This window comes from Marmota flaviventris, chromosome 5 (assembly GCF_047511675.1).
Source record: "Marmota flaviventris isolate mMarFla1 chromosome 5, mMarFla1.hap1, whole genome shotgun sequence".
Lineage (NCBI taxonomy): Eukaryota > Metazoa > Chordata > Mammalia > Rodentia > Sciuridae > Marmota > Marmota flaviventris.
Genome location: NC_092502.1, coordinates 60755243 through 60769109, shown reverse-complemented (window position 1 = coordinate 60769109; position 13867 = coordinate 60755243). Strand labels below are relative to the sequence as shown.

Below are 13867 nucleotides of genomic sequence, written 5' to 3'. Positions count from 1 at the left end.
GAGAGAGAGAGAGAGATTTTTAAAAGGTCCAAATACATGTATTGCAATGTTTCAAAATTTATGCCAAATATCTGACCTCACCTAGAAAGATATTATGCTTAGCTAAATTTTAAGGTAAAAGACCACCCAAAATAATTTTAAAAAGGATTTATCTTAACCATGTCCCAGTAACACAAAGTAGGGACAAACCTGATAGTCCATCTGCAGCACAGACAACTCCCCCAAACAGATTAATATCCAACAGATGAACAAAATGCCACAAAAATAATTTTAGTAAGCCTTTAGAAAAATCCTTCTATTTTCATAGATAGACTCGAAAAGAAAGCAAACAGCATCCTAAACTTATAGAGGGCCACCCAATTTCAAAGGATTACAGAAATTGGCATTATCCTAACCAAATTTAGCTGTTATCCCAAAATTTGTACAGAGATTAAATAGAAAATATAGAAAACATACAGACAGAAAGAGATTAAAATGCTAATCTTAGCCCCAAGAAAAATAAGCTTCCTGGGTAAAAAATTTCAGTCCTCTTCTAAGTTACAAACAGATTTTGGAAGCCTCTAAACATTGAAACAGGGCCTTACTTTGAGCCCCTGTCAACAGTTTATAACTGAGGAAAATAAAAATTAGTTACCCTTAAAATATTATACAGACAGCCATGATCAGGTCAGTTCAATAGCCAGTAGTTAGTCTCAGTAGAAAGTTTAAAACATAATAAACCCATTCTCTACCTTAACTAAAAACAAGGTAATGACCTATATCACACGTTCATATTTTTGAAATTAATAAAGTCATAAAATATACATAATTATTAGAGCCAATTTTGCTATATTAAGTAAAACTATTAAAGATGTTCATTCAACCATTTCTTTATATGTAAAGATTATTTTGACATAAGTCCCTCAAAGGTCACTGCTAGCTCAATGTCATATAAAATTCTAAATTAGATCACTGTTTTAAACCATACTGTTGACTTGTTTTTACCCATTAATATTTGAGATACTAACTCCCCATACTTAGGTTAACACTAAGTTTGATAACAGTAATGACAGTTTTTTCATAGATTGATAAACAAAGAACTATTCATTTTTCTACTTCATTTTTATTAATGGTAAAAAATAAAATACCTTTCCTGTGCTTATTAAACACATGTATTTCCTATCTTGGAAAGATGTCTCTTTCTCATATGTGTGTGTGTGTGTGTGTGTGTGTGTGTGTGTGTGTATCTTATGCCCTTAGTAAAGGCCAAATCTCCTAAATTAAAAACTCTGTCTCTCATTTAATTCCAAAATAAGATAATTATTTAAGTTAATCTAGAACTAGTTTCAAAGTACACATTTTTATATACAACTTATCATGTTCTTCATTATTGGTAATTCTGTTAAAGTCAAATCAAGTCATACATTTAGTAAAGGCTAAACTTCTATTTAACATGGTTCCTTTCCAATTCACTAATGTTAAACTTAACATAACTAGTAAGTGACCTTTGTCAAGTTTTATGACCACCTAAAGATAATAAAACCCTTCTTATTATTTAAATACTTGTACTATTGTCTATAACTTAAATTAATGATGTTACAGCATCCCAGGCCTCTACTCATTTTTTTTAAATAAAGAAAGGAGGAAAATAGGACCCCATAAGAACACATTAGATCTTACAAAATATTTAATTTTTTCTTAATTGTGATATTGAGAGTCTTTCTGCTGCTTAACATGATTTAGTAAGTTGAATCAAATTTCAAAAGGTAGAGTTCAAGTTGGTCATCATAGAATGGCTGAAAAACCTGATACAGAAAGGTAAATTTCCATCTGCAGAGTTGGCAGCAATGCAGGTTTCACGAGCTTGACAGGTAAGTAAAACTTATGAAGAATTCTGTGGATCCATTTCTCAGGTCCACTTTTAATGTGCTTTGCAATGTGAACTGGAAAGTCCACCCATGTAACTTAGATTGATTATATTGACTATATAGATTAATTATATTGACTGTAATGATCGATTACCTATGTTAATCTTATGATACATGTTGGCTGTCTAAAAATATTTTTTTTTTTTTGAGAAAAAGCATATGAGAAACCTAAATCTGCCAACCATTCTGGTCCTTAGAAATTAGGACTATATTTATATATCTGAACAATTGTCAAAATAAAAAGATTATTGAAATAAAATTTTCCTATATAGGCCAGTTATTCACAGACTGGTCTCCTAGAATTTACAAAAACAATTACATAAAGATGCCATAATTCCTAGGAGCTTTGACCCTCAGTGAGATGGCATCCAAAAGGAAGTTTGATACTTAACTTCTGCCTCCAGAATTTTTGTATTACTGACAGACCTAAAACATTCCTTAAATGTGAGGATTAAGAGAAAGGATGATAAATATCCTGTAACCTATAAAAAATGCAACTTGCCTAATTGTATCACTAGTCATAATAGAGAAAAAGGACATTGATCCTTCACGAATGTTCCATTGTCTTATTGTCAGCTGGCATTTTAGAACCCTGCTGTGATGAAATTAAAATTCAGGCTTTAAAACAGGTACCTGCCAATTAACCAGACCTAGGCAAGATCTTAATCTCATGATCCTTAAAGTGTCTACTTAAAAAATTATTGTTTCTACAATCAAGGCCTTTGTGACTATATCTCAAAACTTATGACATGTGAATTTTCTTAATAATTTGAATTAAGTTACTTCCAAGATTCTCCATAGTCAGATGAATACTGATGGAAGGATTGGTACAAAGTTGAAGCCACTGTAATGAATAATACAAATGAGCCCTCTGCTCTATGGTTTGAGGAAAGGCTTAAATGCCACGCCAATTAAATGTGTCTGTGTTACTATGGTCAAACACAATGCTTCCCACTAAAATTGGGAAAAGGTTAAAAAACTTCTGATGAGTGTTTGGCAGAGTAATGATAATAACTTGGGTCTTTTTGAGTCAGTTAAATGACTTCAATCCTGGAGAAATACTGAAGCATTCTGCATGGTATATTATTGGACTGTTATCTTTGCTATTAATCCTCTTTTGTATTGTGACAATATGATGTCATGCCCTCAGAACAAGAATCCAGGAATTCAAGATAACAACTCATCACCTACTCTTTCAAAGAAAAAAGGGGAAATATGTAGGAGCCACTTTGGATAGGAGCTATGCACTCACCTTTAAGTCCTGACTAAAGAGGAACTGGACTGGTATTGTACCTATTGCAATGTAAGTGGACTCGCGTCTGCTCAGATAGAAAGGTGCAGCTCTGGGAATGGGCATTGCCCAACTGGAGTGGGCTGCTTCCTTGTTCCTTGGTAATCCTACCCTTTACCCTTTTTTGGATAGAATGTTCCATGGAACCTCCCCTTGTGTGTTCCAGTGGCTCTCTCTCTTTCCACAGACCTTAAGGTCTCAGAGTCGTTCCTGGATTTTGGAAAGGTACTTTTGTGTGCTCGCGTGCTTTCTTCACCATTTTCTTAAGTTATTGAAGTAGTCAGATTTTGTGAACCCAGTATAGGTCACCAGCTTGGATAGATGTGATAAAGAAGTACTAATTAGGGTCAGAGCATGTCATGAGGAGACTGATGCCTTTATGGAAAGAAGGGAGAAAAATGAGTCTCCTTGCATACATGGACCAAGGAAGGCCATGTGAGGACAAGACTGGCATGAGTGCTCCACCCCAGGACACAACCATGCTGGCACCTGGATCTTTGTCTTCTAGTTTTGAGAAGTGTGAGAAATACATTTCTGATGTTTAATCCACACAATCTGTGGTGTTATTGTAGCAGTCCAAACTGAACAAGACATTACCACTCACGGGGGAATCTTTTTTTGTCTTTCTAAAGCAGATACTGTATTTTCACCTTAAGGAAAATCAAGTGATAGGCTACTGAATAGTCAAGGAGATTATCAGTAAATAAAAACAGTACAACAATCCATATGAAGTGTCATGATGTATTGAGAATATAAAATCGCATCAGCAAATACTTTCTGGCATTAGATATGGATTAAAGCAATTCCTTACCATCACAACAATCAAAAGATCAGCAGTAGTCTCAAACCAGAGAGCTCTCCTAGGGCTCCCCATTGCTTCCAATACAGAATCATAGATTTCCTTTAGTTATTGTCTCAGAAAAGATTCTTTCTAAATAGGATTCATAGAAACTGGCTAATAATCATTTATCTTGAGTTGTGTTTCCTATGGTTATGGGTTTCTTTCTACTTTGGTGTTGAGGTCTCCCTATTGAGAGTGGCCAGAAGCTATGATAGTCACTGTCTTCACAGGTTGGATGAGGGCAGGAGGGAGTGTAAAGCTCAGGTGTGTGTGTCAGGTGAGATGATGAGGATGGGAAACAAAATCCATGAAACAAAGAGCCGGTTCTTCCCATGTTCCAGGGAGGAGAGGAGTGCAGTCAGGACACAGAGAGGAATGGCAGAGGTGACAGGGAGCTTGACAATGTGTGTGTGGGAGATTGAGGAAGAGAGGGAGAGGAGGGCAGAGAGAAAGCAAGATGGGTAGAAGGGGAGAGAGAGCACGAGAGAGAGAGGGAAAATGCCCACTGGGATTATCCTAGAATTAATGCCCATGTGTCTTTTCCTCTAGGATTTCCCATGGAGGTTGCTGATTGGGTAGTTTCAAGATAAAATGTGAGCAGAGGATGGCTCTGGTGTTGATCATTAGGTTCTCTTGTGGTCAGCAGCTGTGTGAGGTTTGGATTTGAACTGTTTTCCTGAATATTTGGCTTTAAGGAGAACTTTAGCATCATCCGTTACCGTGTCAAGGAGATAAAGTTGCAAATAATATATTTTATTGTAGTAAAGAGCTGCACCAAGGGGGCCTCCACCATGTATAAAAAAATTCTTCAAATATCTCAATAACATTTCCCCTATTGTTTCTTCCTTCTCAGTTTCCAACAAAGTTGGAGATTTAATGATTTCTTTGAGTTGTTCTTCTGGCACTTGCAAATGCTTAGCCAAAGTTTTCAGGGATGCATCATCAACTCCAAAAAGGACTCGATACTGGTTTAAACTTGCCTTCAGCTTCTCCACCTCATTGTTACTGAAGAAGATCTTGAAAGGTGTGAAGGCAGATACTCCAGCATTGAAGGCTTCTAGCCAGATATACTGCATCTGAGAATCCCGTTTCCTTTCAATGTCTGCCTCCATAATGTTAGGCAAGGAAAACTTAAAAATGTGGCGCTTTTGAGCAGGGAGATCCTTTATTAGGGTGTCCATCATGATTGGGAAATCATACTCAGATAAATTGTTGTTGGAAATTAAGAATATCTGTGGTTCATCAATGTTATTCTTCTTCAGATTTCTCACACAGTCCTCTCGGATCTGCTGCAGGACATTTTCTCTGTCAAAGGTAGTTGGCTTAGACATTTCTTCATTTCGTAAATCAGAATCCACCTTGGTTCTTACAAAGTAGAAATTCTTCTTCGTAGTTTTGATTGCCTTGGCCAAGTCTAGGTCAATTTTCTTGAATCGTGTAGCAGAAACAATAATGAAGAAGTCATACTCCCTAAATTTTACTTTGTCCAGATAATCTTTTGGCTCTAAATTAGTGGCTCCAATGGCAGGCAGCTCCCAGATTGTCACACTGGGAAAGTTTGGGTGTTTGTATGCAGTTCTCTCCATGGTCATCTCCACCACCCCAACAGGAGCTGCATCTTTTTCTTCATGTCCAACCCCTCTCAGGGCATTGATGAAACTGGACTTCCCTGCTCCAGACTCCCCTGTCACAGCAATGTCCAGTTGGGTATTGTCAATTTCTTTTAAAGCATACCTGATTGTAGAATTTGCCTCCTGAATGTTCCCTTTTTGTAGGAGTGACACTATCAAACTGAAGGTTTTTTGAGAGATGATTATGCTTCCCATCTCGAAGTTGTTAAAATATGAAGTAAATCTAGGAACCAAAGCTTGGTGTTGCGCATGATTAGGAGTAGCAGAGAACAACTGACCCATGACTGCAAGCAAGCAAAGTAACTGAAAGAAAGAGGGAAGAATAAAGTCGAAAGGGTTATTACACCAGAGAACATCTTACAGCTTTGATCTTACCAAAAGTGCTGTAAACTCAGGGCCATTATGTCCTTAGTTATGTCCTGAGCTGCTTCAGTTGTATCAGTCTGCTTTTTCTTGTTTAAATTCTTTATTAGGGAAAGGTTGAAACTGAAACAAAGTTAGGGAAAACATCATAAAAAACTGCATGTGTTTTTAACTAGCTTCAATCCTAATTCACCTAATCCTACTGCAGGACTCTAAAGCCAACCCAAGATATCATCATTTGGTATATTTCTCCTAATTATCAGGAATTTTTATTAACTTAAGTTCAATAAAATTACCAAACTGAAGTAACAATAATACTTCATTGTCCTCAATTCTGCCGCAGTCTGGCTGGGCACAAAATCACGAGCCACTCAAGCAGGAACAAAGTTTATTTTTTGAAACTGCCGCCAATGTCCGGTACCGCCCGGGAAGATTTTTTCCACCCACGCGGCCTCCTCTCGGACCGCCGAGCGAGCTCCTCCCCCGGAACTCCCTCCTACTGTACTTCCCCAACCAATGGGAACTCTCCAGGAGTCCCATAGCCGGCCTAGGTGAACAGCAGGAGTCCAATATCCATATGAATGCAAATCTTAACATAATCATATCATCTCAATGGCTAGCTGGCGTCACCTTTCAACCAAAAATGCCATGCATCATATACTTGGCTCTTAGCATCTCCCCCACAATTCTTAATCAGATCAGACTTCCCTGACAGCCACGTTTTTGTTTGTATTTTTGTTTTGCAATATTGGTATGGGTCTAGATGTTAACAAAGGCAAGCTATTTTATTTGATTGATGTACTTCTCAAGTTTCATTGGTTTGCTTTTTAGGTACTTCTCTTGGCTTTGGAACTCACGTTGTTGAGTTCTTGTCTTTCAGGAGTATTATTAACTTGCAATAATGGTTAAACCCACTAAATGAATAGAACATTTCAGCACATTTGAGTTCATGTCTAGCTCCCTTGTTGTCTTTTAAACAATTTTTTTATGAGAGTAATCTAACTGTACAGAATACTTTTTGAAATGCAACACTTCTTTGGGAAGAGTATCTGAGAAATCCTGCTACTCTTTAATGTCACCATGTGAGATCATTTCTTGTAATAGGTTTATTAAGATATCACTAGCATATAAAAACCGTATATGTACAATTTAATGTTTTGATATATGAACTCTGTTAACTTATAATCAAAGTCCGTTTATCTAACAAAACTAGCACCCCTACATTGTCTGTGTGCATGTGTCTGTGTGTGTATGGTGTATAGAGTGAATGTTAAGATCTATTCACATGGCAAATTTTAGGTGTATAATTAAGTATTTTTAATTATTATAATCATTCCATACATTAGGTCTCCAGAACTTGTTCACATTGTGTAACTGAAACTTTGTATCATTTGCCCAACACATCCTTATTATTCCCTTCTTCCAGCCCCTGGCAACCACTCTCTGATTCTATGAGTTTGACTACTTGGGATTCCACATATAAATGAGATCAGGAAGAACACTTTTTACGTGGGTAGCAGAACAGACCAAGAATTTCTAATGTGACTTTAGTGTTAGATTTTCCATAATGTATTCCCAGATCCATCTGAACTTTCTTGGCCTGAGTCTTCAGGTGGATAGCTCCCTCACCTCCCAGCTGCCAGTAAGTGGAGCTATTGAGAGGCAGCAGCAGTGTCTGAGTGTGAAATGAGAGGTGAGAACATGGTCTGCTTGCTGTCTCTTTGCCTGGGCTGTATTTCTGATGGTAGCTGCATCTGCCACTAAGAGAATCACTGCTAAGTGGCCTCAATCAAGTGTTCGTAATCCAATAGAGTTTTTTAGAAAATGTTTCTCCCAGTCTTGCTCCTGTGCTAGCTTTGATAATGGCTTTTTATATTTCCTGGCTTCTGGTGCCTCACTATCCCTTATTGATCTGCCTCACCTGGGCTAACTTTCTGAAGTTGCTCTCGCATCAAACTCTCTTAATTTGAAGGCTTATTGATGAATCCTCCATATACTGTAATACATGTCTCATTTTCTCTTAAGTGAGGTGCTGCAAGGATATGTGCATCCTTTCCTCCCTAAGGATACCATGTATCTGAACAAGTGATACAAAAATAGAATAGCTGAAAATTCTGAATAAATATTCTGTTACCCAAATATATATTTGATTGTGTCATACCATGTTAAATGGTCTTGTCCTATTGTTTCTGAGTTTGATAGAGGGGTGACAATTACATTGTGAAGAAGACTACTAGGTTCATCAACAGAAATTAATAAGCTCTTGCCCTTGAGAACCTAAGTTGTTGCCCATCTCCAGTTTCTACATATGAGAAGTGGCTTAAGATTAACTGTGAAGATAGATTATTAGTGCCTCAAGACAATTCAGAGTTTTCAGAGAATACTAAATGCTTTTCCACTTTTGCACTGATGATTTGGTAATAGCATGTTCCAGTTCAACTGAGTTCCCAAGGCAAAGTCTTGTGTCTTCCTTCCTGTCCTACCTCCTGTCTGTGGAGTCTTTCTCTATGCTTTGTTCCCTGGCTACTGGATATAGAAATTGGATATAGATTGGATATAGATATACAGAGATGAGAGAAGGGAGAAATAAGATAGTCTTTCCATATAGGAAGTGTTGGAATTATTCCTGCCTCTATTTCTAAGCTTCAAAGAGCCAAAGAAGATGAAAACAAATGCACTGAGGAATTTAGCTTAGATACATAGAGAATGAGCAAGAATAAACCCAAAAGAGCAAGAGTAAAGACAATAGCGGTGTTTCTCAGTTGCCATACAGGGACAGGGTAATTCACTTACTGCCACTAAAGTCCTACAAGAAACCTGAACTGTGGGCTCCACTGAAGAAAGGTGGAGTAAGCACTCTGGGAGCCATTCTGACTCCAAAACACTTCTTCTATACTTTAAAGGATTATGTGTTTAAGGAGCTTTGGCAAGACTGCCCAGGATAAAACAAAACAGATGATATTGGTGTTCATACTCTCTAGAAAACTAAATCCATCTCAGAATTCCTCTGGCCCTGGTTGTTCAGAATCTCTCATGTTTTCTAGTAGATATTCTGCATCCGCTCCTCAGAAATGGCCTTTGGATTCAGGTTTTATTGATCCTTTAATGAATAAAAGAGATAGACTATCTCATTTGACATAGAGAATACAGCCAACATTAAATGGACATTTGAATCCCACTAAAGACAAATCTTCGGTAGGTGCCCTACCACCCTGCATCTGCTTCCATCCCCACCCCTCCTCCACTGTCTTCAACTCTCCTGCCTGTCTCAAATCCTCCTCAGACTGAAAAATTTGAACTCCAGTTTCCCTAACACTCCAGAAGGCTGGGGAACTCATGAACTACCTCTTGAAAGTTTTAATGAAAATGGTAGTGTCTATGAAGACCAGCACGACAAAATACCTCTAGGTCTTCTCTGGAAACCTTACCAGCTGGTTCAGTTCTAAAGTGTCCATAGCCTATGGAAGAAACCAATGTCTCACAAAAATTCCAGAAAGAGCTCTTAAAAAAAAAAAAAAAGCCGGGCAGGGTGGTGCATACCTGTAATCACAGTGGCTCAGGAGGCTGAGTGTGGTGACTCACGATTAAACCAGTCAGTCCCTCCAGGAGAAGTGGGCTGGCATGAAATAATCACACAAAGACAGAGAAATATCTTTTTCTTTGGGTTCTGTGATGGTCCCTCTGATCCAGTTGCCACAAAGGAGGCAAGGCAGGCAAGAAAGAGAGAGAGAGAGAGCATGCCTCCAACCCAAGTTTTATTGGGGGAAGCTGTTCCAAAGTACATTCTGTCAAAAAAGGGCAAAGGGTAAAAAGGGTAAGGTTCCAACAAACAGGTTGGTGGGTGTAATTCAACCCCATCAGGCGACTGCCCACTCCAGAGCTGCACCTTTCTTATCAGATCAGAGGTAAAGTCCATTTGCATTGCAATGGATGCAATACCAGCCCAGCACCTCTTTAATTCAGGACTTAAAGGTGTGTACATAGTCCTGTCCAGGGTGGTTCCCAATAGCTGAGGCAGGAGGATCATAAGTTCAAAGCCAGCTTCAGCAACAACAAGGCACTAAGCAACTCAGTGAGACCCTGTCTCTAAATAAAATACAAAATAGGGCTGGGGATGTGGTTCCAGTGCCCCCAAGTTCAATCCCTGGTACCCCATCCCCCCACCAGTCTAAAAAACATAAGGGAAAATACTTAACATTGCGACAATTAGAAGAAGAAGGAAGACGTTTGAAGAGCAGAAGAAATTGCCAAGCTGAGTAACTCCAGTCTGGATTGCTGTGAGGGAGTTACAGCAGGTTGCACTGCCTCCACGGTCGGTGCCTTGGTTGGTGCCTTCTTCAACATTGAACTCCCAGGATAACTATATTGTGATCGTCTGCTATAAGCAATGAGGGAACTACAAGGACAATTTCAATTCTGAGTATGATGAGAACAGGACTTTGCTGGCCAAGATGAAAGTGGCAGCTAGAAGTTTTATCAAACATTGTGCAAAACAAACAAATAAACAAACAAACAAACAAAAGAACACACACCGTTCTCCAGATAAAAGAGTATCAGAAGGTTCATGAAGAAGTCTTACAAGAATATCAGCCAATCAAGCACTGCAGTCCTGATTACTAAGGAAAATACAGATGTGAGTATCTTCATAACAAACTGGCTCACATCAAAAGACTAATACTGGATTTGACCAACAGCAAGCAATCATGGCTCCAGAACTCTGCTTGCACCAGAAGATATGAATTAACTTAAGTTTATTTATAGAAAATTACAAATGAGTTCCTCTAAATTCCTAAAAAGATGAAAGTTGGTCCTGGTGAAAGTTTCAGTATTAATAAACTTGAGTCCCCACACCCCCCATTTTACTTTGCTTTCCTGCATTTGAAGCTGCTTTTTTTCTGGTCCTTTCTTCACATTTTCAAAACTTGTGTTTGTTAATAGAAATAATTATTTAGATTTTGGAGCTCCAGTGTCCATAACTCAAATCAATTTATTTCCTTGAAAAACTTATTATTTTTTTTTTACTAGAAATAATTTTTAGTACATAGTTGGGGCTCCAATGTCCACCCTTAAAAGTTATGTGTGTTAATAAAAAAATAATGTGCAAGGTGAAATGCTTCTGGAGAAACATAAGCCTATTTTCTGACCTTTTATGAAGGTGAACTCTTTGCTTTCAATAGTAGAATATTTAGAAATTTGCATAAAATTAAAAAAAATTAAAACATTATTTTGGAGGGTTAAAAACAAAATTGTATGAGTTTTTATGAGTGTTTATGAGTTACATAGGTTGACTTGATATGAAATATCAAATCTGCCCTTCGTTACAATGGCTGTCTTAAGGTATTGGCTAGTTGTGTACTGAGTGTGGTTAATCATCAGCCACATTGCTTCTCAGTGATTAGAGCAATGGGAAGGACATTGTGGTCTACCAGTGTCTGGAAGCATGTGCCCAACCTGTGTGCAGAGGTGATGTGGATGTGAGCATTTATGAAAGCAAGAAGATGCTACTCTCTAGTAGGTCAAATGCTCAGGTTAAACAACTGACCAGGGTTACTGTAGGTTTTTTTTCCCCTGTCAAATTGCTACTTCTATTGTGAATGACAAAAACATTTCCATTTCAACACATTGTCATATTTATAAATGTTGGGCAAAATTGATATAAAAATAAAACAGATCTATTGTTTGGGGGCAAAATTGTAAAATTAAATGTGTATGTAAACAATTTATATGCTGCTATAAAGCATTTTTTGTTGTTGTTTATTGTTGGTTGTTCAAAACATTACATAGTTCTTGATATATCATCTTTCACACTTTGCTTCAAGTGGGTTATGAACTCCCATTTTTAGCCCATATACATATTGCAGAATCACATCAATTACACATCCATTGATTTACATATTGCCATACTAGTGACTGTCGTGTTCTGCTACCTTTCCTATCCTCTACTATCCCCCCTCCCCTCCCCTCCCCTCCCCTCTTCTCTCTCTACCCCCTCTATTAACCTTCATTTCTCCCCCTTGTATTATTTTTCCCTTTCCCCACATTTCCTCTTGTATGTTCTTTTGTATAACCCTGAGGGTCTCCTTCCATTTCCATGCAATTTCCCTTTTCTCTCCCTTTCCCTCCCACCTCTCATCTCTGTTTAATGTTAATCTTCTTCTCCTGCTCTTCGTCCCTACTCTGTTCTTAGTTACTCTCCTTATATCAAAGAAGACATTTGGCATTTGTTTTTTAGGGATTGGCTAGCTTCACTTAGCATAATCTGCTCTAGTGCCATCCATTTTCCTGAAAATTCTATGATTTTGTCATTTTTTAATGCAGAGTAATACTCCATTGTGTATAAATGCCACATTTTTTTAATCCATTCGTCTATTGAAGGGCATCTGGGTTGGTTCCACAGTCTTGCTATTGTGAATTGAGCTGCTATGAACATTGATGTAGCAGTGTCCCTGTAGCATGCTCTTTTTAGGTCTTTAGGGAATAGACCAAGAAGGGGAATAGCTGGGTCAAATGGTGGTTCCATTCCCAGCTTATAAAGCATTTTTTGAAGAGAGACATGCAAAGAACCTATTACCTACATTAGATGTATATTTAAAGATTTTTTTTTCATCCTGGATGCCAGGAATATAGAAAAGAGCATGTATATTTAAACATAGCATAGTCTTATTCATCAAACAGCATAAACTTTCATTTCATGAAGTTTTTCTGTTAACACTGATTTAGACTATCTCTATTTTACTTTATGGGAACATAAAGTATGTAGTCTAAAATTTAACAGTTTGAACTGAAAAAATAAACCATATAAAACAAATATGTTTTTGGAAAACATTACATATGGAAATTAGTTGTAGATGAAATACAAAATGACATACAATCTGTAACCAAGAAAAAAATTAAACTTCCTTATTACAAAACAGCTCAGATTGAAATGGTTCAAAAAATTCTACCAAGTATAAAAGTTCAGAAAGTATCTTTGTATATAATTGTAAATTTGGAAAGGAGAGTAAAAATGTTTTACCCATGCTTAATTCATTTTAAATATAAAATACACTGATGATAAAACTTAATGAAGAAAAGATGACAGACCAACATTAATTATAATTAGGGTTAGAAAAGTGATAAATAATAACATTGGATATCTGAAAGCATCATATGTGTGCACACACAATAAAAATAGTAGGTATAAATAAACAGGCAATTAGTCATGAGTGTCACATTCTGGAAGCTGGAGGAAACAAGATGATGTTGAGAAGGATTTTCAACCAGCTCAGGATTGGCACCTTTACAGTTACCCTCTCTCTTTGAAGTCTTCCCATATGACTTATGGACCCCACCATTATTCAAGAAAACAGCAAAATTCTGCAGTAATCCTTGATCTTCTTTCTCTCTTATTCTATTTTAACTCTGTAAGTAAGGAAAAGGGCCCAGTACATCGAATTTTAGAACCAATATTAAAGAACATGGTCAATGCATGTGCCTCTGGCAATGGCTCTTTATCAGGGCAAACTTGAGCCCACAGGGACACTTGGCAGTCTATGTAGAAGTCTCTGGTTGTCACAACTGGGAGGTGAGATGCTACTGGCAGGGACAAGGGATGCTGCTTAATGTCCCACCACACACACACTGAAGTATTATCAGGCTCCAAATGTCAATAATGCTAAGAGATGAGTGGGAATCCAGTCTTTCTTCCTTTAAGCACCTTATAGCATATCACAGTACTGGGGTGGGCTGAGCAGGGCAGAGCCATGATTTGGAAAAAAATTACTTTCATAGTTACGAAGTCTGGCCAGGGAACTCCTTAATAGTGGTGCCAATTTTTCTGCTTGAAACTAAGGAA

At 37.6% G+C, this 13867-nt stretch overlaps 1 protein-coding gene and 1 pseudogene across 1 annotated transcript; one reads left to right on the top strand and one right to left on the bottom strand.

The window, feature by feature from the left end:
- Positions 1-4662: 4662 nt before the first annotated feature.
- Positions 4663-5952, bottom strand: LOC114103571 (interferon-inducible GTPase 1-like). Its single transcript, XM_027949307.2, has one exon. It carries the CDS (start codon positions 5950-5952, stop codon positions 4663-4665), a length of 1290 nt encoding a protein of 429 aa, XP_027805108.2.
- A 1648-nt stretch (positions 5953-7600) lies between these two features.
- LOC114103572 (RNA polymerase II elongation factor ELL2 pseudogene) lies at positions 7601-9601 on the top strand (annotated as a pseudogene).
- Positions 9602-13867: the final 4266 nt, after the last annotated feature.